The sequence below is a fragment of the Hyperolius riggenbachi genome, chromosome 1 (assembly GCF_040937935.1).
Source record: "Hyperolius riggenbachi isolate aHypRig1 chromosome 1, aHypRig1.pri, whole genome shotgun sequence".
NCBI lineage: Eukaryota > Metazoa > Chordata > Amphibia > Anura > Hyperoliidae > Hyperolius > Hyperolius riggenbachi.
Window position 1 is genome coordinate 518907696 of NC_090646.1, and position 24551 is coordinate 518932246.

The following is a 24551-nucleotide window of genomic DNA, read 5'->3' on the forward strand; positions in this document are numbered from 1 at the left end:
CATTTCAACTTTGCTCTAAAACATTATTTACAGCATATTATATGCAACCGCATTTTTTTTTTACTAGACCAGCATTGGAAGGGTTAAACACAGAGGTTTAAAGTTCCGTGGAGAGATATGCAGTAGTTCAGATGGATACATTTAACTAAATAGAATGTAACAAGTGATAAATGTTACACACTCTTTGGCTGTCCTCCAGCTCCTTCTCAGTGAGAGAGAGTGAGTCACATGCCACACTTAAGATACATTTATGTAAACAAAATGTATCTATGTCAGCTTCGGATGCGTCTGCAGTTCTGTCCAGGACCTTTAAAGCTCTGTGTAACCCTTCCAATGCTGGTCTAGTAAAAAAAAAAAAAAATGCTGGTTGCATATAATATGCTGTAAATAATGTTTTAGAGCAAAGTTGAAATGCAGGGTTATATTCCGCTTTTAAATTGCATTTACAGTAAAGTAGCTCTTAGCAAAATGTACCACCCAAAGAAAGCCTAATTGGTGGCGGAAAAAACAAGATATAGATCAGTTCATTGTGATAAGTAGTGATAAAGTTATAGGCTAATGAATGGGAGGTGATAATTGCTCGGATACATAAAGTGAAAACGACTGAAGGCGGAAGTGGTTAATGTGCCTGCGCAGCCCTGGCCATACATCTCCTTCTTTGCATTCTCGTCCACAATAGCACCCTGTGCAGGACACTATTGCGGATGGGAACGCCAAGAAGGCTACATTTGGCCAGGCCTGCTGGCGGCGGGCGACCGGAGGATCTGTGAGTGACTGCAAGGGCACGGGGTGGCTGCAGGGGGCTGGCTTAAGTATCCTTTTTAAATGCTGTTCCCACCAGCTATTGCCATCAGCTGAACTACCTTATTTTATTTATTATTTTTGCTGCTGGCTATAGCCAGTGTACAAATTAGTCACCGAGCAACGCTATAGCTGTAATTTATATTGCGGCCTATAGCAGTGCCCAAATCATATGCCTGAATTTCATGTTGCTACAACTCGATTGGGAATAGTATTTAATGCGGGCAGGAGTTTCAGAAGCAGCTGCTAATAGGTGCAATGAAATCAGACAAATACCTCAGCACTTCCTGTACTAAAAGCCTAATCTGGATCCTTGCATCCAAACACAGCTAGTGGACGTGCAGTCACCGGGTGCTCAGAATTGACACAAACCAGTGACCATCACCACATCACATTGAAGATGGAGTCAGTAGTGTTTACACTCTTAAACCAATTTTAATGTAACACAAATAAACCGTCTCCAGAATACAGTACTTACATCGCTGACCTCTGACATGGGCCCAGTGGATGTATAAATGCATAAAAAGCACTTGCAAGTACCAGTTGTAATGACACCCTGTCTCCAGTTAATATTTAACTTGTCTAAAAAAAATAAAATAAAATACAAATCTTTATATTTGTTGGGGAAAATGTATTATTATATGCATTACTTTTAAGTAATCTGTATGTTCTGTTTTTCAGCATTATTTGAGCTATTTGAATAGCTTGCGCGTCCAGGACGTATTCAGTTCAACACACAGCCTGCTCCACTACTTTGACAGATTGATTCTCACCGGTGCGGAGAGTAAAAGTAATGGGGATGAAGGGTATGGGAGGAGCCTGCGGTATGCTGCACTCAACCTGGCTTCACTCCATTGTCGCTTTGGACACTAGTATGTATTCTAACTTGAAACCTTTTTGCAAAATGTGATCCTCTTTGAATCTGCCTCCAGTGACCAATAGGAATCCTCCTCAAAAAGGTCTTATCTGTCCAATCAGTGGACTGATGGTGCTTTGGGAATCCCCAGCAGGAAATTTAAAGATGCCTTTGTCAGGACTCCCTTATTTCTGTTGAGGTGGTTATGCATCAGTGGTCTGGCCACAGGTGACTCTCTAATCATGATATAAGACAAATAAAAGGAAGAAAAGAAGTTCAAAGTAGAAGAAAAGGGCCCACAGCAAAATTCGATAAGACAGAAGAATGCAGAAGACTTATCATGTTATAGTGATCGAGCATATAGAAGAAGATGGGTTAGAGGAGATGAGATGCATACTGTACAGATAAGTACCGTATTTTTCGGACTATAAGACGCTCCGGACTATAAGACGCACCTAGGTTTAGAGGGTAAAAACCAGGGAAAAAAAATATATACTAAACCTGGTGCATCCATGGTCGAGGAGCATCTTGTAGATGTTCTCCCCCACTTATTGTCCTCCTCCTTTCCCCCTCAGTGTCCTCCTCGTGTCTTCCTCCTGTTCCCTTGGTGTCCTCCACTCCCTTTAGTTTCTTTCTCCTGACTTCCCAGTTTCCTCCTGTCCCCCAGCGTCCTCATTCTGTCCTAATGCTGTCCTGCTTGTGTTCTCTTCGGTGTCCTGCTCCAGTTCCTCGTGTCCTCCTCCTGTCCCTCCAATGTTATTATATGGTCCACCAGTGTAATAATGCTATTCCCCTCAGTTTCCTCCTTGTGTCTTCCTCCTGTCCCCCAGTGTCCTTCTCGTGTCCTTCTCCTGTCTTCGCAGTGTCCTCATGCTGTTCCCCGTGCCTTTATTACTGTCCTTCAGTGTCCTATTTCTGTCCCCCAGTGCCTGCCTATGTGCCCCCTAATTGCGCTGAGCGTGCAGTAATTAGCGGCATTAGAATCACTCACCGGATTCTGTCTGCCGCTGCCTCCTTTTGTCCGCTCGCAATGTCGGGTCCCCGTTGCTGCACTGTCACTCACTATACCGATCGTGCCCGCGATGAGCAGCGGCTCCTCTCTTACACACGCCTTCCCCCTGAAGCCGCACTTCCTGGTCGCGTGCGTGGCCGCGTCATTATCTCCAGTCATGTGCATAATGACGCGGCCACGCACGCGACCAGGAAGTGCGGCTTCAGGGGGAAGGCGTGTGTAAGAGAGGAGCCGCTGCTCATCGCGGGCACGATCGGTATAGTTAATGACAGTGCAGCAACGGGGACCCGACATTGCGAGCGGACAAAAGGAGGCAGCGGCAGACAGAATCCGGTGAGTGATTTTAATGCCGCTAATTACTGCACGCTCAGCGCAATTAGGGGGCACATAAGCGGACAAAAGGAGGCAGCGGTGGGCACAGATGACAGTGAATGATGCTAATGCTGCCAATTACAGCAAGGAGAAGGCATACCAACGGGGCCCCGACACAATGCGGGTGGTCACAAGGTGGGCGGACACAGGCAATAACGAGCAATACAAGCGGCTGCTGCCGCTAATTGCAACATGCAGAGGCACAGCAACGGCCCCGACACAATGCGGGCGGACGGACACAGATGCTTTGGTTGATATTCGGACTATAAGACGCAGGGACTTTTTCTCACACCTTTTGGAGGAGAAAAAGTGCGTCTTATAGTCCGAAAAATACGGTACCTGTTTAAGGGAGGTTATGGTAACTGACATCTGGGTGTCCCCTTTTTGGTAATAGGGCTTCTAGAAAACAGATTCAACCTTATGTACTTACTTCCTACCCTGGAGCACAAAGTGGAGATGAAGCCCTTGTCCTTGAGCAACAAGTTCTGCCCCTTCTTGTAACACACACACACACACACACACACACACACACACACACACACACACACACACACACACACACACACACACACACACACACACACACACACACACACACACACACACACACACACACACACACACACACACACACACACACACACACACACACACACACAGTTATTTAGAGGCTGAATTGCTCTCAGTCTGTAGTGTGATGCACAGGGGATAGACCCCCGTGCAGAGAGTCTCTTATCTCCTTGGATTAAGACAGGGCCTAGATCTATGGTTAAGAGAGCATTGTGAGCTGCTGTGAGGACCTGTTAGTAACGTGAACAGTTGAGGGTGATCTGAGGTGCGTTGGAATGTCAGTGCTACAGTATATAAATGCATAACTATTGTGAATAGTACACCTTCATGGTGTAAGAAAGGACTAGAAAAAATATAAGAATCCAGGTTTAAACCATGGCCTTGTAGATGGCTACTTTTTATATGTTTTCTGTTTGAGGTTTACAACTATTACAGGCAGTCCTGCTTACAAATGATGCAAGTTATAAACGTCTCATGCATACTTATACTCTTTTGTTATTATATACTTACTTTACAGTATTGTGTAAACCGTTTTCGGTAGACTAAGGCCTCGTTCACATTGGGTGTGTTCAGAAACATGTAAAAGTGCATAAAAAAAAACTGCATGTGGTGTTTGTTTTTTTTAAAGCGGATCCGAGATGAAAAACTAACTATAACAACTTGTCTATTTATCTTATCTAAAGTTTAGATAGTTTACACAGCAAATCTAGCTGCAAACAACTTCAATAAAATATGATTATTTCTTCCTGTGATACAATGACAGCAGCCATGTTGTTTGTAAACATTACACAGAGGCAAGCTTATCTGCATCTTGAGCACTCAGCCTGTGAAAAAAACCTAATCCTCCCTCCTCCCCTCTGCCTCTGAAATCTCTGGCTAGTAATACCTCCCCCTCCTCCTGCCCAGACTGAGCTCCCATGAGCCCTTGCTACTGTCTGAAAATGCCTTGGCTGTATGAAAACTTGTGGGCGAGGCTTGTTTAGTTTATAGGGAATCAGCGTATTAAAACAAAAACAAAAAAGTATTTGGCTTGATTAATGCCCTATAAACAATAGGAAAGGAACACAATTATGCAATGAGTAAAAGTTCATCTCGGATCCACTTTAAGCAGACCCATGCGTTTGCACGCTTTTAAATGCAGTTTTTTCAGCATGTTTTGCTTCTTGTAGCAGTTGTCAATAAAGATTTGTTTTAATTTGAAAATGTTTTTTTTTAATTGAAGTAAAAAATACATGCGTTTCTATGCGCTAAAAAAACCCACACCCATTCACTTGCATTGATGTGCACTTTACAGCTCAACGCACAGAAATGCATGCAACACCGCGTTTTTGTAACGCAACGCATAGATGTGAACCAGGCACATTCATTTACTTGGGAAAATCAATACCTTGCAGCATGCACAGCGCAATGTGCTGTGAAAAGTGCACAGAAACGGCCCTGATGTAAAAAGGCCTAAAGTACATTCAAAACAACCAAAACACAGTATTCTTTCTGTTCACTTCCTGAGTTGTTCCAAAGTAAATCATTTATCCACATAGTCCAGTATGTATACCATTTGACTCGACTTACAACTTCCTGCAATGGGATCTGTTTGTAAATAGGAGACCACCTGTATATGTATTTTTATTGAGATGCTTGTTGTTGTGTATTGTGATTTTCTGTTGTTGTTTTTTTTTGTTCCATGTAGCCATCAAGCAGAACTTGCTCTGCAGGAAGCAATAAGGATCGCACAGGAATCAAGTGACCATGTTTGCCTGCAACACTGTCTGGTATGCTGAGATGAGTAGTTACACTAATACAAGCTCTTATGTTATAGCTTAAAGCGGAACTGAAATAATACAAAAAACAAAGTTTCACTTACCTGGGGCTTCTGCCAGCCCCTCGCAGCCTTCCTGTCCCGCACTGGTCCTCCACGATTCTACATTCTCCAGCGGCCAGCTGCTTTCGGTACTGTGATACCTTCGACTTATAAGTCAACGGCAACTGCGCATGCATGACCGGAACCTTGCGTATGTTTCTAGTGTCCTGCACTAATGGCGCAGGAAGCTATTGCGGAGAAAGATACCCGGGGCGCGTAGTTGCTGAGTCCACCGAAATGAAAGTAACTGGCAGAGGGAGAACGGATAATTGTGGAGGATCGGTGTGGGACAGGAAGGCTGCAAGGGGCTGGCAGAAGCCCCAGGTAAGTGAAACTTTTTTTTTTTCTTGTATTATTTCAGTTCCGCTATAAGTATGTAAAGGCTCATACACACATCAGACTATAGTCTTTGGAAAATGAAAGATCACAGACCAATCTTACCACCCTTCATGTAGTATGAGAGCCATACTCTACACAGTCTTTTCTATGGAGCTGAACTCCACATCAGAAAAAAATCTTTGCAAGATGCTGCACACACGGATGCTGTACAGACACAAAAGATCAGTATCTGCAAAAGATCTGTTCCTGCCAAAAATCCATTCCTGCAAATTGCAATGATAGTCTATGAGATCTGCAGATCATCATACACACGTGATTTAAAGAGAATCTGTATTGTTAAAATCGCACAAAAGTAAACATATCAGTGCGTTAGGGGACATCTCCTATTCCCCTCTGTCACAATTTTGCCGCTCCCCGCCGCATTAAAAGTGGTTAAAAACAGTTTTAAAAAGTTTGTTTATAAACAAACAAAATGGCCACCAAAACAGGAAGTAGGTTGATGTACAGTATGTCCACACATAGAAAATACATCCATACACAAGCAGGCTGTATACAGCATTCCTTTTGAATCTCAAGAGATCATTTGTGTGTTTCTTTCCCCCTGAGGGGGGAGTGCAAAGCAGAACCACAACACTGAAGAACTTGGCAGCCTTCCAGACACAGGCTGACAAGTCTGACAAGGGAAAGATACATTGATTTATTACAGAGACTGTGATAGTACAAAGTGCTGCAGTAAGCCAGAACACATTAGAATAGCTTTTGGAACTTGTAGGATGATAAAAAACAGGATGCAATTTTTGTTACGGAGTTTCTTTAACTGACATTTATCTGCAGATCAAGCAATCATCTGCAGATCTGAAAATCCATCCTGGTGGATCTGATCTGCAGATGAATGTCAGTTAAATCATGTGTGTATGATGATCTGCAGATCTCATAGACTATCATTGCAATTTGCAGGAATGGATTTTTGGCAGGAACAGATCTTTTGCAGATACTGATCTTTTGTGTCTGTACAGCATCTGTGTGTGCAGCATCTTGCAAAGATTTTTTTCTGATGAGGAGTTCAGCTCCATAGAAAAAACTGTGTAGAGTATGGCTCTCATACTACATGAAGGGTGGTAAGATTGGTCTGTAATCTTTCATTTTCAAAAGACTATGGTCTGATGTGTGTATGGGGCCTTAGTCTTGCACATCCATAATTTTTGTATTTTCTAGTCCACTGTACACAAGTGAATCTTCTTTGCCACAGCTCCACTATTTTTGTTAGCATGTTTATATCAAGTGTTTTTTATTCCACTCACCAGTTGTTTGGAGACACGTTGTCCTATTATGAAGCATGTAGAAATGCTGCTGCTGAGGGGCGTGGTTTGCTAATGGCCGATAGAGGCGTGTTTCTCAAGAGCTCCCGCCCACCCAGCACCGAATACCATATTTAACAACTTCCCAGTCCCCTAATCCCGTCTCATGGTTGGTGGCAGAAAGATGAACGCCGCCAAGAAATGTAAGTCTAGTCCAGCGCAAATCTGCCATTTTGATCGGCCACTTGCAAGGAGGCTTCAGCTGTTGGAGAGGGAGGAGAACATGACGGACTCACCACAGGGCTCACAGGGCCGTAACTCCCCGCTGTAGACAGTGGATGGTAAGAATAACTCCCCAGCACAGCACACCGATGACAGTTCTAGTACAGCTCGGGACTTAGGAAAACAGACCCCAGCCTCTCCTGCAGCCTCGGATGGGGCAGAGTCCTTTTTAGATGTCGATCTGCATGATTATATACATTCTCTCCCCACTAAACAGGACCTCGAGAACTGTGTCATCAGAATCATGGCCACTTGCAAAAAAGAGATGGCTGAACTTAAACAAGAAGTTTCCCAGAGAGTAACAGACATTGAAGACAGACAGGATAAGATGGACAAAACCATAGAGGCTCATCAGCTCTCTATCGATACACATTCTGACCATATCTCCAATATCTATATGAAAATCAATGATATGGAAAATCGCCATAGGCGTAACAATATCAGAGTGAGGGGAGTCCCTGAAACAACGCGTGCTCCAGACATTATGGCGACAACTGAGGTAGTCTTTAATCGTTTTCTAGAAGCTGAAAACTGGCCACAAGATTGAATTAGACAGAGCTCACAGAGCCGCTGGTCCACCTAGCACTAATCCCTCGCGTCCAAGAGATATCATCTGTAGAGTCCATTTCTTTCGAGAGAGGGAGAGCGCGCATAATGGCTGCTGCGCGCCAGAAAGGGGAAATAGATTTCGACGGAGCCAAGATACATCTCCTACCAGATCTATCCAGTCTCGCACTACAGCTCAGGAAGGCGGTAAGGCCATTGGTGACGGTCCTCCGTGATAGAGAAATGACGTATCGCTGGGGTTACCCCTTTGCCATCTACATCACAGAGGAGAATAAAACCTTCTATTCACCTCAAGACCTACAAAAGGTGAGAGATGCATTCGACATACCCACGATTAAGCTTGCTGAATGGCCGGTTCCGTTACCATCACAGACCAGACCACAGGGTGAAGGATGGAGGAGAGTTGAGGAGTGCGGCAGGCCTCAACGCAACCTCCCTGTCCCACGGGAATGAAGCTAATACAGCCTCTACGCTTGACACTTTCTTCAGGCAGAGTCCTGTCTACCCAGCTACTTCTCTGTAAGTACTGTTCACTCTCTACCCACCCAACACTATGAGAACGTTCAGATGCCTCATCCATATAACCCCCCTTTTTTTAGAGATCCACTGTTTACTGTACTTTTCGCCATAACTTTTTGGATCATTGCATATCCTGATCACATTTTATTTTTTTCCCAGATTGAACTTGTTCTGTTTTATGGATGTACAATATTGCATTTACCAACTGACTTTCTCAAGAGGTCTCACTCGCTGGTTTTGCTCTCTCCCCTGTATCTGAGAAAATCGAGTAATCCAGAGAGCAAATAGACCACTATCACGCATCCTGAGTCTTCTGACTCTGCCTTTTGTGTGGGATCTATAACTCACCTTATGGCTATACGGTTGGAACGGTATGATACCCCCTTTTCCTGGCTCCTTCGCGGGGTTTTTTATACCATTCACTTGGCTGCGTAAGTAAGATCCAACCCAGAGTTTCCACATCCTTTACAGTGGTCAGACATGACTGACAGTTCACCAAATATATGTTATGCAGACACCTGTGAGATCCGTGGATCTAGCTAGTGCTTCTAGATAGGCATCTAAAGATTTATTTTTGTTAAGTTGTATTAGCAATTTAATAATAGACAATGTTCATATTACTTAGCCGTAAGAGATTAGTATGAATGATTGCTCCATGGGACAACCTTACATTAATAGAAGACTAACCCTAAGTAGCAGTCAGATTGCCCTCAATTCTTATACATCTATTACCATTCCCTAATAGCCACATGGTAATAAAAACCTTATCCCATGGGCATTAAAGCGGACCCAAACCAAACATTTTTTTTAATTCAAAATATTTAGTTGCACCACTCTGACACATAGATAAATAAACACTCCTTTAAGCCTATGAGCATTTCAGTGCATGCATTCTCTTTTCATAACTTGGGTTATACAGGTGGCAGCCATTACTTCTGTGCTTAGGAGTTTTAGATCATGGGTGTGTTTGTCATCAGCTACCCTCCCTCACATGGGCATCGTCTATGTGAAATCTCACACAAGCTGAGATCACCTCCCCTGTGACATCATCAGTAGCAGCCTGTGTTTTGTTTTTGATTTTCATCTGCTCCACCAGTTTGCTGGAAAAATCCCGGCAATATGAAAGGAAGGGAGGGGTTCCTCCAAAATCATTCAGCTGAACAAATGCTGCTATTTATCATTATAATTTAGAAAATAGATTTTATTTCGGAAATCTTGTATTTTTAATTTGGGTCCACTTTAAGTAAACTCCTTGATACCATTTGCACTCATCCGTTACCAGATGACACCCCTCTCTTTTCGTGTTAGTCTATAACAACATATTTATGCAGGTGTCCCATGTTGCAATTCTGTTTAGTTGGGTTGTTATTGGTTACATGTTGACTGAATTCATTTAGGATCTACAGTTATTGTTTTTTATAGCTTGACCTTCGCTATGTTTGATTGTATTCTCCAGCTGTTATACACAATTAACATATTCTGATTCGGGGTTGGGATTCGGTGGGGACTCATGGAGACTGAAATGGTTTCTACTCCCCACCGAATCACCCTCCTGGATAGTGCCTCTGAGGTACTTTCAGAGTGTTTCTTCAACTCACAATGTACTACTCTGTCAGCTTTCTTATAAAGCTGGCCTTTTGGGTTCTCTCTGTCTTTCTTTCCCCTATCACTTTCTCTTTTTCTATCCTTTCTTCTGGATGCGTTGTTTGCTTGAGACCCCCAGGCCTTCACCCACCTTCCCTCTGCAATCCTATTTACATGACAATAAACTCCATCACACCCCATTATAAAAATGGCTACTTGTCAAATGGCATCATTTAAAGTAGTTCTGCGCCTGCGCAGTAAAGCCCGGAGGACGTCCGATGACGTCAGCGCGCCCGCGTGGGACGCAGAAGAGCCCGTCCTTGGAGCGCAGAAGAGCCCGACCTGGCAGCCGGCCTGGCCAGGTCGGGTCGGCCACCGAAGACGACCGGAAGCCCCTGGAGCGGCGGCGAGGGCACCTCCTGCCTGCCACGGGCTGGAGGAAGCCCCAGGTAAGTGGATATGGATTTTTATTTTTTTAAAGGTTTCCCTGAACCTTCCCTTTAATGTCAAGGGCCTCAACGCCCCTACCAAACGGTCTCAAATTTTATACCACCTACATAAGCAAAAAGTTTCAATAGGTTTTTTTTACAGGAAACCAATTTTAAAACCAATGAGATTCCAATTATTAAATCTAGATACTATAATAGATGGTTTCACAGCTCTAATTCAATAAATAAATCTAAGGGGGTATCCATTGGCCTGCATAAACATCTCAATTTAACAGTCTTAAAAGAACAGCTGAATCCACATGGAAGATATGTTTTTCTTGTGGTCCAGCTGAATACACGTAAATATACTCTGGCCAATTTGTACCTCCCCAACCAAAATCAGGGCAATGCCCTCCTTACTTACCTCGCCAAACTTTCAGCCTTTGCTGAAGGAGACTTGGTATTGGGGGAGATTTTAATCTCTGCATGAATCCTGGGTTGGACTCCTCGACTCAAAGATCTAGTTTGCCTAAAACTATTTTATGAAAAATCCATGCTAAATTGGCCTCTATGCGATTGGTAGACGCGTGGAGAACTTTGAACTCGGGGGCACGTGACTACACCTTTTTTTTCTTCAGTTTATAAGACATTTAGTCGCATAGACTATATTTATGTATCTCAATCTATACTTGATCTAAATTTACAGGCCTCAATTGGCAGCAGACTGTGGTCTGATCATGCCCCGGTTTTCTGTTCCTTCCATGCAGTGGAGGCTTAATGAAAACCTCTTGAAAGATCCCCAATGTGCAGACGCAATCAAGACCACAATTGATCAATTTATGCAGGATCATGCCCAAGATGACACTTCCCCGACAATAAAATGGGTGGCGCTTAAATGTGTCTTGAGAGGAGGTTTTATCTCTCATGGGGCAAGATTGAAGAGTGAAGGAGAGTTACAGATCACTGAACTCCTTTCCAAAATAAACAATTTGGAGAATGCTCCTAAGACCTTCGTACAATCACACTCTTGAATTAGAGCTCTCAAATGTCAGGCAATCTCTATTATTATTACTAGATGAGAAAACATTACTGGCTTGAGAACGGTTTCAGAGCATTTTCCATCAGAGGGGCAAATGTGGCACCCTACTGGCGTGCCATATACATCCACGGCTTAACCCCATTAACATCTTCTCTATCAAGGACTCCTAGTGTCACACAAAATGTAAAACCTCAGAAATCGCCCACGAATTCAATAAATATTACTCTTCACTTTACAACCTGGGGGGGGCGGAAATTCCACGGCATGACTATTTCCAAACTTAGAAATAAAATATCCACATATATAAACTCAACCAAACTGCCCACCATTTCGCAAGAAGAGGCCAAAGACTTTGATTCTGACTTTTCGGACTTTGAACTCACTGCCTGTATTAAAGCTCTGAAGAACGGTAAAAGCCCAGGTCCAGACGGCCTATCTGGTCCGTTCTATAAACGTTTTTGCTCGTCATTAGCCCCCCTACTCCTCCAATCCTTTAACTCAATCGACGACAAGTGCACTTTTACCCCACAAACATCCATGGCCCACATCACGGTCATCCCCAAACCCGACAGGGACCCCAACTGTTGTGCTAGTTACCGCCCCATTTCTGTAATTAATATTGACCTCAAAATAAATGAAACCCTGTTGGACGCCTTCACTATAACAAATGGAACACGTCAGGGGTGCCCTCTCTCCCCATTTGTTGTATGTATTGTGCATGGAGCACCTAGCAGTGGCAAAACCCAGCTATCCAGGGAATCTCAAAGGGGGATAAACATTTTAAACTAATGTTATTTGCAGACGACCTCCTGATTTACATTTCTAATCCTCTCATAGCATTTCCAAATCTACTTAAAGAACTAGATCACTTTGGAGATGTAAGCAACTTTAAGATCAACATAACTAAAACAAATATTAAATGTCAAACTCCCACAATCCCTTATGACATAATTACAGCGCTCTTTCTCCTTTTGATGGCAGACATAAAATAAAGTACCTAGGAGCGTATATTATCTCCGATCCTGCTGCTCTCTTCTCTTTAAATTTCCCTCCTCTGATTTCTAATATTACAAAAGATCTTGAGAATTGGAATTCTCTTCACTTACCGTGGTCCAGTCGAATTAATATCATAAAAATGGACATACTCCCAAAACTTCTATACATTATGCAGGCGATCCCAATTGTTGTTCCCATAAAGTACATAAATAAAATTCAATCCCTCCTCCTAAAGTTTGTTTGGCACCACAGACCACATAGGACCAAATTTAAACTTCTTACCAGGCCCAAATCACATGGAGGCATGGGCCTCCCTGATATCAAAGCTTACTATCGGGCCATCCTTTTCACTCATATACTGAACTGGTTCCAGGATAGGACAGATAAACAATGGGTTGAATTGGAGACCTCCCTCTCCAGTCTTGATCCGCGAGCAGTACTGTGGTTTCCTACAGAACACAGACCAATCCCAACTAACATGGCTTTCTAGGCTCAAATAGTGCTCAAATTATGGTTTAACTTAAGGGCAGGGGCGTCGCTAGCCCTATTTTGGGGGGGCACGTGCCCCCAATCTGTCCTGAGGTGCCACGGATCTCCTGGCCGCCGCTGCCCCGCTCTGTCAGCGGCTCCCTCCAGCCGCCGCCGCCACGTCACTCAGACCTCAGGATCAGGCGGCGAGCCGGCGACCAATCGTGCGGGCGCTAGGACCCAGCGCCTGCACTGATATGCGGAAGTGACATCACTTCCGCATATCGAGCGGGTGCGTCCGGCGCCCGCTAGTACTGGTCGGGTCGCCGCTGATCCTGAGGTCTGAATATACTGCCAGGTGAGGGGGGAGCGGCGGGCCTCCCTGTCACTCACTCACTTCCTAAAGGGACTCCCTGTCACTCACTCCCTAAAGGGGCCTCCGTCACTCACTCACTGCCTAAAGGGGCCTCCCTGTCACTCACTCACTACCTAAAGGGACTCCCTGCCACTCACTACCTAAAGGGGCCTCCCTGTCACTCACTCACTGCCTAAAGGGGCTCCCTGGCACTCACTCACTACCTAAAGGGGCTCCCTGGCACTCACTCACTGCCTAAAGGCGCTCCCTGGCACTCACTCACTACCTAAAGGCGCTCCCTGGCACTCACTCACTACCTAAAGGCGCTCCCTGGCACTCACTCACTGCCTGAAGGGGCTCCCTGGCACTCACTCACTGCCTGAAGGGGCTCCCTGGCACTCACTCACTGCCTGAAGGGGCTCCCTGGCACTCACTCACTGCCTAAAGGGGCTCCCTGGCACTTACTCACTACTTAAAGGGGCTCCCTGGCACTTACTCACTACCTAAAGGGGCTCCCTGTCACTCACTTTTGGGGTCCCTGTCACTCACTACCTAACTGGAGGCGCCTGTCACTCACTAGCTAACCTGGGGGTCCCTGTCACTCACTACCTAACTTGGGGGGCTACCATATTAAGGGGGCATTCTGCCTATTTATGTGAAATGCTGTCTATTTATGTGCCTCATGACTGCTGAATTTGTCTTTTTGGGAGCCTTATGATTTGTTGGGGGCCTCAAGATTACTGAATTTGTCTTGTTGGGGGCCTCATGATTGCTGAATTTGTCTTGTTGGGGGCCTCATGATTTGTTGGGGGCCTCATGATTGCTGAATTTGTCTTGTTGGGGGTCACATGATTGCTAACTGCGAGACTATGGGAAAAGCTGAATCCTTATCATATGAGACAATAGCATTAAACCTACTTTTTTAGCTTTTTAAAACAGAAAATAAAACTGGGAGGTTCTAAAAAATTGAATACATTTTTCAGGAGTAGGATGGATGAAATTGTTTATCTTCACAGTTTATTTTCAACTTGGATTTTCCATAATGTTCATGTATGAGTTAAAACGTTTGTACAGTATTTAGTTTAAATTGCTGTTGCCACTTTGCGATAGAGAAGTGACTTTTGGGTTGCAGTTTGGGCACTCGGCCTCCAAAAGGTTCGCCACCACTGTCATAATCTAATGTCCCTCCATTGCTAGGTTCATGTAAATTTGTCTCCACCCGTTACCACACCTATATTCTGGTCCATGGCCCACCCATTTTTCGGTGCAGCGCGATAAGCACGCCGCACAACGTGATCCTCATATTTTTGGCACGCTAGCTGCAGTGTGCTGAATTCTGCTGCCTACAGTATGTACAGTATACGCTGTTCTCTAGTGCCTGCACTGTGTGCTGATTTACCTACAGTGTGTACAGTGTAAGGTGTTACTCTGTGCCTTTACTGATTGTAAACCAGCTATATTGTATGCTGATCCCTGCTACTTTCAGTAGCAGGGAAAGTAGCAGGGATGTGTGTACCAGCTGTAAAGCCTGGTACACACATACAATTTTGATTAGCTAATTTTAGCTCTGTTCATAAAATTAATTGTCTGTTGGCCCACTTACTGCACGGGGCTGGTAAAATTGGGGGGTCAGTGATTGACCAATCAAAATTGTATGTGCGTATACATCTTTGATCTATGCCTATACTGATTGTAAATTATCTAAATAAAGGACAGGGGGCTCCATCCAATATTTTGATGGGCAGGCCCGTTATCTGCAGCTTACACCGCTGCTAAGTTCATGTACATTTGGCCCCACCCATGGCCACGCCCACTCACCTCATGGCCACGCCCATTAGCCCCCCCCCCCCCCCCCCCCCCCGCATATACCTTCCGCGCCGCATATACCTTCCCACCTGGTGCCCACAGGTGCCCCCGATCTCCAAGGACCCTAGAAACGCCCCTGCTTAAGGGACAAACTTAACCTGTCCTCCAACTTTCCTCTCACCTCCTTTATTGAAATACTGCTGCTTCTCTGTTGTTATTATTATTATCATTATTATTATTATTCTTGTATTTATAAAATGCCAACATATCACGCAGCACTGCACATTCAGAGCTACGCCCCTCTGAGAGCAGTATTTATTTATTTTTTATGCTCCCTTGGTGTGTCCAAGACCTACAGTACTGGTCTAACTCCTGAGAATTGTAGCAATCTTGGATTTTATAGTGTCCAGTTAATGTTTAGTCTCTTTATAGGTTAGGAGAACATCTGTATTTTTATTGAGTAGCTATGTTTGTGCTGCCACCATAAAGTTTACTTACAGGTGGTTCACATCTGAGTTGCCACGTGGGCTTTATTTATTTTTATTAGCAACACCTGTACATCTGCCTATGGACGCAAGCATCTGATAGTCCAATTGTGGCTGCATAGCATAAAGTCATACAGCTCCTGGTGAGGAAACTTCACAGGTGTGTTTTTTTTTTTTTAGTTTTTTTTTTAACACACCCTAAAATAAAGCGATTTATTTTATTTATTTATTTTTTTTGACCATTGCACAATTGTTATTGCTGGAAAAATTAGTTGAACCCTAGGTAGGGAGAACCCTCTGGATAATCCAGAGGCTTCCCATTTCCTCCTCGACCCCACCGCTGCTGTACATGGACCAGTACAGCCACTCCTGCACAGTAATCTAAAGCCTCTCTGTCACCCAAGCACAGTATGGACCACTTCATACAAGAATGGGAGCACAGCCGCGAACCAGAAGAGAGTCCCGGCCAGCAGCGGTGGGTTTGAGGGAGGCACCATCCAGAGGATACAAAATTATGTTTTTTCACCTTTTACTTTTTGTTTCTTTTTCACTGAATCGTGATTGGTTCATCTTATTTCACATGTGTGATTATTTCAGATTTGGCTGTACATCCTAAAGAATAAAAAGGGAGAGGACACCAGTGTCTTGCTGGAGCACTCTATAAAGAAAGCTGTACACTTTGGACTCCCAGTAAGTGACTCGATACTTTTTTTTTTACTGGGTTGTTTTTTTTTTTGTCGTGTTTTATTTTCAGCACCATATGATATAGAAGCTTGGAGCATTGGAAACCTGAAAGTTGATTTAACTGTCTTTTATGTTTGGCAGCTGTCTTGAGAACAAAGGTTTTAGAGTCAGGCTTGTTGTTGGTGGTGAAATAATGTCTGTTTTGTGCACAGTATATGTTCATGAACCCATTCTCTGTCTTTCAAGTATCTGGCCTCTCTTGGCATACAGTCTTTAGTTCAGCAAAGAGCTCTTGCTGGCAAGACTGCAGATAAATTGATGGATGCCCTGAAAGACTCTGACCTCCTTCACTGGAAGCACAGCCTGTCTGACCTAATTGACATCAGCCTTGCACAAAAGACTGCCGTGTGGAGGCTGTATGGTCAAAGGTATGTCTTCATTACAGCATTATATTTTATTTCCGGCATTCAGAGAGACGTATTAAGCTATATACACATGCTGAATTAAACTCTGTCAGGCATGCCAATAAAGACTGCCTCAGATGTGAACCGGTACTCCCATATGTTGCCTAAAGTGACGAAATACAAATCACCTGCACGGCTGTGTGCCTTCAAATCAAAAACATGAGTCCCATACAAATTGACGTGCTCATACCTAATCCTTTGTCATAGCACATTTCTATACAAATAATGTGCTATGAATAATAATAATCACTTGACAAAGATCGGTTCTACCACTCGAAACACACCAAACACCTACCCCCCCCCCCCCCCCCCCAATAGCCAAGTGCATTGTTTTCCCACTGACCCAGGCCGCCAAAAGCTATGCTGTTACCTGTCCTGTGGCACACATTGACCCTTTCCCCCCCCCCCCCCCCTCCGTAGCAACAATGGATCGAGTCCTGAACCCAGCTGGGCAACAGTCCTTGTACATGTGTACAAGGGTTTAGGCTTCATTATAGGCCTGAACAATAGATCTAATTTAAACCGAAATCGCGATCACAAAGATCACAATTTCAGATTTGTCAAAACGGCGAGTATCACAATGACGTCATTTCCGCTTGGGGGAAGTTTGAAGACACGGCTTCATCCCCCCCCCCCCCCCCCCCCCCCAGTCCCGGCGAGTGCGGCCCACAGCATCTACAGTGTTGGACATACCTTCCGCACAAACCCAACGCTGTCTGCAGTTTTGCATTCGCTGAACCTGTCGTCATATTGTGATTGCATACATTATCTTCCAGAGAAGACCACAGCTAGGATGTAAAAATATCTGAAACCACTCGGCAATTGCCAAGTGTGTAGGTTCACATAATAAAAGTACAGCTTTCTATACTCTCAATGTGTGGTCGGATCTGCAGAGAGTTTGCCTTCGGTTTACTTTCAACTATTTTTTTTGTGTTGCTTTGTTACAGTTTGTGTGTTTGAGAAGTGATTTTGAATATTTGCTGTTTAGATGACCATTTTTGTAAACATTTGATGACATAAAGGAGAACTCAACTCACTGCCATTCAGTATCATCGGTGACAGGGAGTGCATGTATGTGTAACATACATACCTATCAAGCGACAGACATTGGATCTAATTGCTCGAAAACATGGTCTCCAGGTGGTTTTGCTGCACTTCCTTTGTGGAATGCTCCATTTAGTCAATTGACCACCTACTACTAAAGGGGTCATTTGATTACACCACCTGGAAGCTACAGACTCCCAAGTGCAGCATGTAGGCTTATAAGCCACAGGGCACAGTCTCTTTACGATCGTGGATCCAGTGGTTGCTGTCTTACAAGCATATACTGTATGTTACCCATATCTGCACTAGCCTTCACCCTCACCCTCACTACCAAGTGGGTGGATTTGTCCTGTAATTGTGTACCTCTGTGTTACAGCACCATGGCTTTGCAGCAGGCACAGATGCTGCTTACTATGAACAGCTTGGATGCTGTTAATGTGAATGTGCAGCAGAACAACACAGAGCCATTCGCTGTGGTGCTCTGCCATCTAGCGGAACTCCATGCCGAGCAGGTGAGATAAAGGCTTCAACCTAAACGAGGGGTAGAAGTTGCCTGTAGTCTGTAGGTCCTGCTTTATAAAGAAAGGGGAAGAAAAATAATATAAATAAATATCTATATATCTCTATCTATATATCTCTATCTATCTATCTATCTATCTATCTATCTATCTATCTATCTATCTATCTATCTATCTATCTATCTATCTATCTATCTATCTATCTATATATATATATATATATATATATATATATATACTGTATATTCCTGCGTATAAGACTACTTTTTAACCCTTGAAAATCTTCTGAAAAGTTGGGGGTCGTCTTATACGCCGGGTGATACCCCCTATCCTGTTACCGCCTCTCAGATCTCCCTGCTGAGGGAGCTCAATCTATTCTTCCATACCGCTCTGATAAACAGGTAGACAAGGAGAGCGGTCAGTCTACTTAAGGTGAGTTGACCAATGCAACAAGTCAAGTGACTATATACTGTTATATACTGGGTAACACATACAGTACAGCACCAGTATCTGTTCATACACAGCAACAATACATGATTTTTTTTATTTTAATTTTAATTTGGTGTGCGTTGGACGAGGGGTAGTCTTATACGGCGAATGTATCCCAAACTATATTTTAACTGGAAAACTTGGGGGGTCGTCTTATACACCCAGTCGTCTTATACGCCGGAATATACGGTATATATATATATATATATATATATATATATATATATATATATATATATCAAGTTCAACAGGAACCAGAATTTGCACCAGAGTGGAGCACAGAGAGGGGAGGAAGGGGCGTTCCTATCCCCAGAGTGGAGCACAGAGAGGGGAGGAAGGGGCGTTCCTATCACCAGAGTGGAGCACAGAAGGGTCAGGAAGGGGCGTTCCTATCACCAGAGTGGAGCACAGAAGGGTCAGGAAGGGGCGTTCCTATCACCAGAGTGGAGCACAGAAGGGTCAGGAAGGGGCGTTCCTATCACCAGAGTGGAGCACAGAGAGGGGAGGAAAGAGCATTCCCATCACCAGAGTGGAGCACAGAGAGGGGAGGAAAGAGCATTCCTATCACCAGAGGTGCACAGAGAGGTCAGAAAGTGGTGTTACTAGTGCAGGAGTGGGCGTTATGCAGGAGTGGCTTTCCTGAAACTGATGCCCTTTCCTGGTTTAAGCTGCCGACAGCTTGTCGGTAATTTCGGGGGGGGGGGGGGGGGGAGCGGAGAGCAGGGGGGACAGAGAGCAGCGCTGACATGACACACGTCTGTGACTGAGAAGGGAACATGCCCCTGTGTCCCATTTGTTCTATAAAATCCACCTCGGGTTCACTTTGCTTTTTGTTGTTTAATTTGCAGGGCTGTTTTTCTGCTGCTTCTGAGATACTGAAACATTTAAAGGAGAGGTTCCCACCTGGTTCCCAACATGCAAAGGTGAGCAAGCTCTGATGGTTCACAGGGGTTGTTTTTTTGTTGTTTGTTTCTTTTTCCTTCCCCTATTCCTGAGTAATGGATAACATTACGTGATTAGGGAAAAAACAGTATTGTATTCAGCTTCAGTTTGGGTCAGTCAGATGCCCCTGCTGTTTTAATTGTCCCAGTTACAAGCTGCATACGATTTGCATGAAATTTGCACAATATTGAACAAGATTACGGTAGTTGTATGACGTTGACCATCTCTAGTGATGAGTAGTGAGAATTGTTTCAGCAAAAGTAACGCGCAGAGTTGAGACCGGAGCTGCATTGCTGTGATGCACAGGCTACGAAGCATGGAATCATGGAGTCCTGCAGGAGAAGGGGACACAGTTAGGGGCCGTTCACACTAGTGGTGATTTCCACCTTTTTTTCAAGCGCAGGCGATTTTTAAAATCGCCCACAAAACGCTTGTGCAATGATTCCCTTTGAGAGAGTTCACATCTGAGCGGTTCGTTTCTGATCCGCCCAGCAAAGCGGTGCCTGGACCATTTTTGAGGCATTTTTGCTATAATTAAAGGTATAGGAAAAACCCAAAACGCTCACAAAATCGCTTTGTGCATTGATTGCGTTTGCATTTTTGAGAATACATTGTATTTATTATTTTCCGGGTGAAAGAGTTCATTTCCTGACTTGCGTCAGGGAGTGAATTAAAAAAACGGTTTTAAAAATGCTCTTAGAAAAGCGCTTTTTAAAACAACAGAGTGCCGGGAGGAGAAGAAAAAACACGCACAAAAATGCAATACGCTTGCGTTTGCTTTTTTTCGTTTTTAGATATAAATGTGGCCTAACAGCAGATTGTGTATCAAAATTACAGGATGTAATCGGGAACAATATCTAATAAGCAGGTTACATCCTGACCGTAGGGAAAGGCAATACCGTCCTATTTCTGTGATGGGAAGTAGCAGAAAAAAAGGGATTGCACATAAAAAAGCACCACTCACTGTTTTAAACCACATCAACAATACTTTATTGTCTAAATCTGCATTCCATATGAAAACTTCAGGATAAAAACATTAAAAACAAACCTCAGACACTGATCCATATATTATAATCATGAAATATAGAAGAAATAAATCTGTATTCAGTATACCTGATATCCCATGAATCAATCACCTCCACAACTATCAAATTAAGCTAGCGTGTCAGTGTAATCCCGGGTTCAGTTGTGCAATTCACCTATATACTGTACATACAATAGTGTCAAGTGTCTGAGGTTTGTTTTTAAAGTGGATCCGAGGTGAACTTTTACTCATTGCATAATTGTGTTCCTTTCCTATTGTTTCTAGGGCATTCCTCAAGCCAAATACTTTTTTTGTTTTTGTTTTAATACTCTAATTCCCTATAAACTAAATAAACCACGCCCACAGGTTTTCAGAGAGCTTTGGCAGTAGCAAGGGCTCATGGGAGCTCAGTCTGGGCATGAGGAGGAGGTGTTACTAGCCATCGATTTCAGGGGAGGAGGGGGGATTCGTGTTTTTTTTTCGCAGGCTGAGTGCTCAAGATACAGATAAGCCTGCCTCTGTGTAATGTTTACAAACAACATGACTGCCCTCATTGTATCACAGGACGAAATAATAATTTTCTATTAAAGCTGTTTGCAGCTAGATTTGCTGTGTAAACTATCTAAACTTTAGATAAGATATATAGCCAAGTTACTCGTTATAGTTAGTTTTTCATCTCGGATTCGCTTTAAGGGTTTCATCCTGAAGTTTTCATATGGAATGCAAATTTATACAATTAATTATTGTTGATAATTTTTAAAACAGTGAGTGGTGCTGTTTTATGGGCATTCTCTTTTTCTCCTGCTACTTTCTAATACTTAACCCATAGTACGCTCCATACTGGTCTGAGTTCAGCATCTTTTTTTGGTTACTACATTTTTGTAATAGGAGATGCACTTTGATTATAATCAGTCCCCTCATTATCTTCAGTAATTTCAGAACTTGCCTTGACCTTGTGGTCTCTGTAAGTACTCAGATCAATCTTGGCTAGTGTAAAGGAGCCTCAAGTACTCTCTTGCTGGCAGTGGACTTCACCCTATCCTTTAAAAATACCTCCACCATTACAAGAGTGCATCAGAGTACATTAGATCTATTGGCTTGATCATTTGTGGCCGTGTTTTCTTTCAGCTTTGGATGTTGTTTGATCAGAAAATCCAGTTTGACCGAGCAATGAATGATGGGAAGTATCATCTGACTGAATCACTTGTGACAGGCATTACTGCCCTGGATAGTGTGGAGGGGTTATACAGGTATGCAGTCAGCAGTCTTTTCTTACCCTGCCTCACACTGAAAATGAACAGTTATTTTTATTACTGCTTCTCTATTGTACCTTTTTAATAAAATGTAATATTACAAAGCTTCAGTTGTTTTCCACCAGCCAAGCTTCCAGTCAATAATTTCACTAATCTGTGCCTGAATACTGACATTCATGTGTATAGCATTGTCTAGCTTCTGCCTGCATATTCAGCACCAACACAGTATTGACCCAGCACTGTCTGCAGGTCAAAGTGTGTTTCAATATCTTAAAAGGCTCATACATATGAGTACAGCTCTCTTTAATTACAAATGTAAATGCCTGGAATAATCCTCAGATGACATTTCCAAAGGGCATCCTTTCTTTATCAAGCTATATCCAGAAATACAAGTAAACAAACAGAGCTATCTACAGTGCCGTTTCAGTCAGTATCCAATCACATAAAAAAGCTGCACTGTACTGACCAATCCAAATGTATCCAGAGGGTACAAAAGTGACGTAAAAACGAACAACAAATCAAGAATAAAACTAGAAAGCAGACCTGGTGGGGAGGCAAATAAAGAAAAAAAAATCATGCGCAAGTGACAAGAAGAGATGGCTGCAGACGGTGGAGAGTCACTGCTTTGTTGACGTTTGGATCAGGGCTGTGCAGTCGGATTCGAGGAGTCGAGAAATTGTGGGTACCTGGAGTCAGTAGGTGGTTTCAATAAACTGAGGAGTCAGATGATTTTTGAACCAAATCCATAGCCTTTGTAAAAATTAGACTAAGGAGTCGAGGAGTCTATCGGAGCAAATTTTGGTACCTGGAGTCGGTGGTTTCATAAACTGAGGAGTCTGAGTCGGATGATTTTTGTACTGACTCCACAGCCGTGGTTTGGAAGCTTGCTCCTGAGAGATGGTGCGTTAACACATCATTGCACTCCACAGGATGCTATTTCAGGTATGATCTCTGCATATTCTGCACTAAAGATCGGCTAAATCTCCCAATCTATGCAAAATCTAAACTATTCTGAAATTGTCATAGGAATACCACTTCAGCTCCGAAGCTACTATAATACTAAAATGTGGTGCCGCGTCTCCTGTTTGTGTATCCAATGCATTGCCCTAGACGTTATTTACCTCAGACACATATTGTATGCTGTATAGTATGTGAGAAACCTCTCAATAAAAATAGTAAAATAGTGTTTTTGTTTTTCTGCAGGAAAGCTGTTGTTCTCAAAGCACAAAATCAAACGGCTGAAGCTCATAAGCTTCTGCAGGTGCTTCTGACTCACTGCCAGAAAGTGAGGAACATAGAGATGGTTATAAGGTAAGTAGAAGTCGCTGTCACTTTTACTATGTTGAGCTGCTACCAGGATGTCCTGAGATCTGTTGGCAAAATATCTCTCCTTTTAAAGAACATTTAAAGTGATTTAAAAAAAAAAAAAAATTAGATTTTTGAAGTGAACCTGAGACAGGGGGAAGAAAAGTTTTTTGTTTTACACACACACACACACACACACACACACACACACACACACACACACACACACACACACACACACACACACACACACACACACACACACACACACACACACACACACACACACACACACACACACACACACACACACACACACACACACACACACACACACACACACACACACACACACACACACACACACACACACACACACACACACACACACACACATACATACATACATGCCTGGGGCTTCCTCCAGCCCCCCTCCATGCAGATTGCTCCCTCGCCGCGGTCCAAAGTCTCCTAGGTAGCAACCTTGTTCACCGCGGCCAGTCAGCGCAGTGTGCATGCACAGAATGCTCACAGCCAAGGGAGCGAGACGCAGGGCCGGGCCGAGGCATAGGCTGGAGAGGCTCCAGCCTCAGGGCGCAGTGTAGGAGGGGGCGCACAATTCATTCAGCTGTCATTCCTAATTGTGTTTGAAACAGAAAGAAATAAGAAAAGGAGATAGATGGAAGTGACTGCAAGCCAGATAACTAGATATTAAGGTGTTGGGGGCCCTGGGGTGCCTCCTAGTCTAATAGCAATCAGTGTGTGACGGCTGGGGTGGAGGGATGGAGGGGCGCACTTTGGTGTCTCAGCCTTGGGTGCTGGAGGACCTTGTCTCTGCTCTGGCGAGACGGGGAAGCGCGCTTGGCCGCACTGCGCTGACTAGCCTCGGAAGAACAGGGCTGCTACCGGGGAATCTAGGAGGCTTTGGACCGCGGCGAGGGAGCGATCTGCACAGAGGGGGCTGGAGGAAGCCCCAGGTATGTATGAAAAACGTTTCTTCTCCCTCCACTTTAGCTCTGTAGTGGGAAGGCTCCGGGGGGCTTCCACAATCCTCCTACAGCCCAGTGTTCTAGCGCAGAATCCCTCTATACTTATTTGACAAAAGCTTGTCAAATAGGTTTGTTCTGGCTACGAGCTCAGCTGTGGATGAACTCAATAGAACAAAGCACTCGTGCATGGAGGAAGAAAGCTGT

At 43.9% G+C, this 24551-nt stretch overlaps 1 protein-coding gene across 1 annotated transcript in view; it reads left to right on the plus strand.

The window, feature by feature from the left end:
* Positions 1–24551, plus strand: part of ANAPC5 (anaphase promoting complex subunit 5) — a 54821-nt gene that overhangs the window by 21932 nt on the left and 8338 nt on the right. Inside the window, exons 7-14 of the mRNA XM_068245127.1 lie at positions 1483–1673; positions 5299–5380; positions 16233–16325; positions 16566–16747; positions 18204–18339; positions 19683–19757; positions 21929–22050; positions 23257–23364. Coding sequence (XP_068101228.1) covers positions 1483–1673; positions 5299–5380; positions 16233–16325; positions 16566–16747; positions 18204–18339; positions 19683–19757; positions 21929–22050; positions 23257–23364 — 989 coding nt within the window. The remainder of the gene's footprint in view (positions 1–1482; positions 1674–5298; positions 5381–16232; positions 16326–16565; positions 16748–18203; positions 18340–19682; positions 19758–21928; positions 22051–23256; positions 23365–24551) is intronic.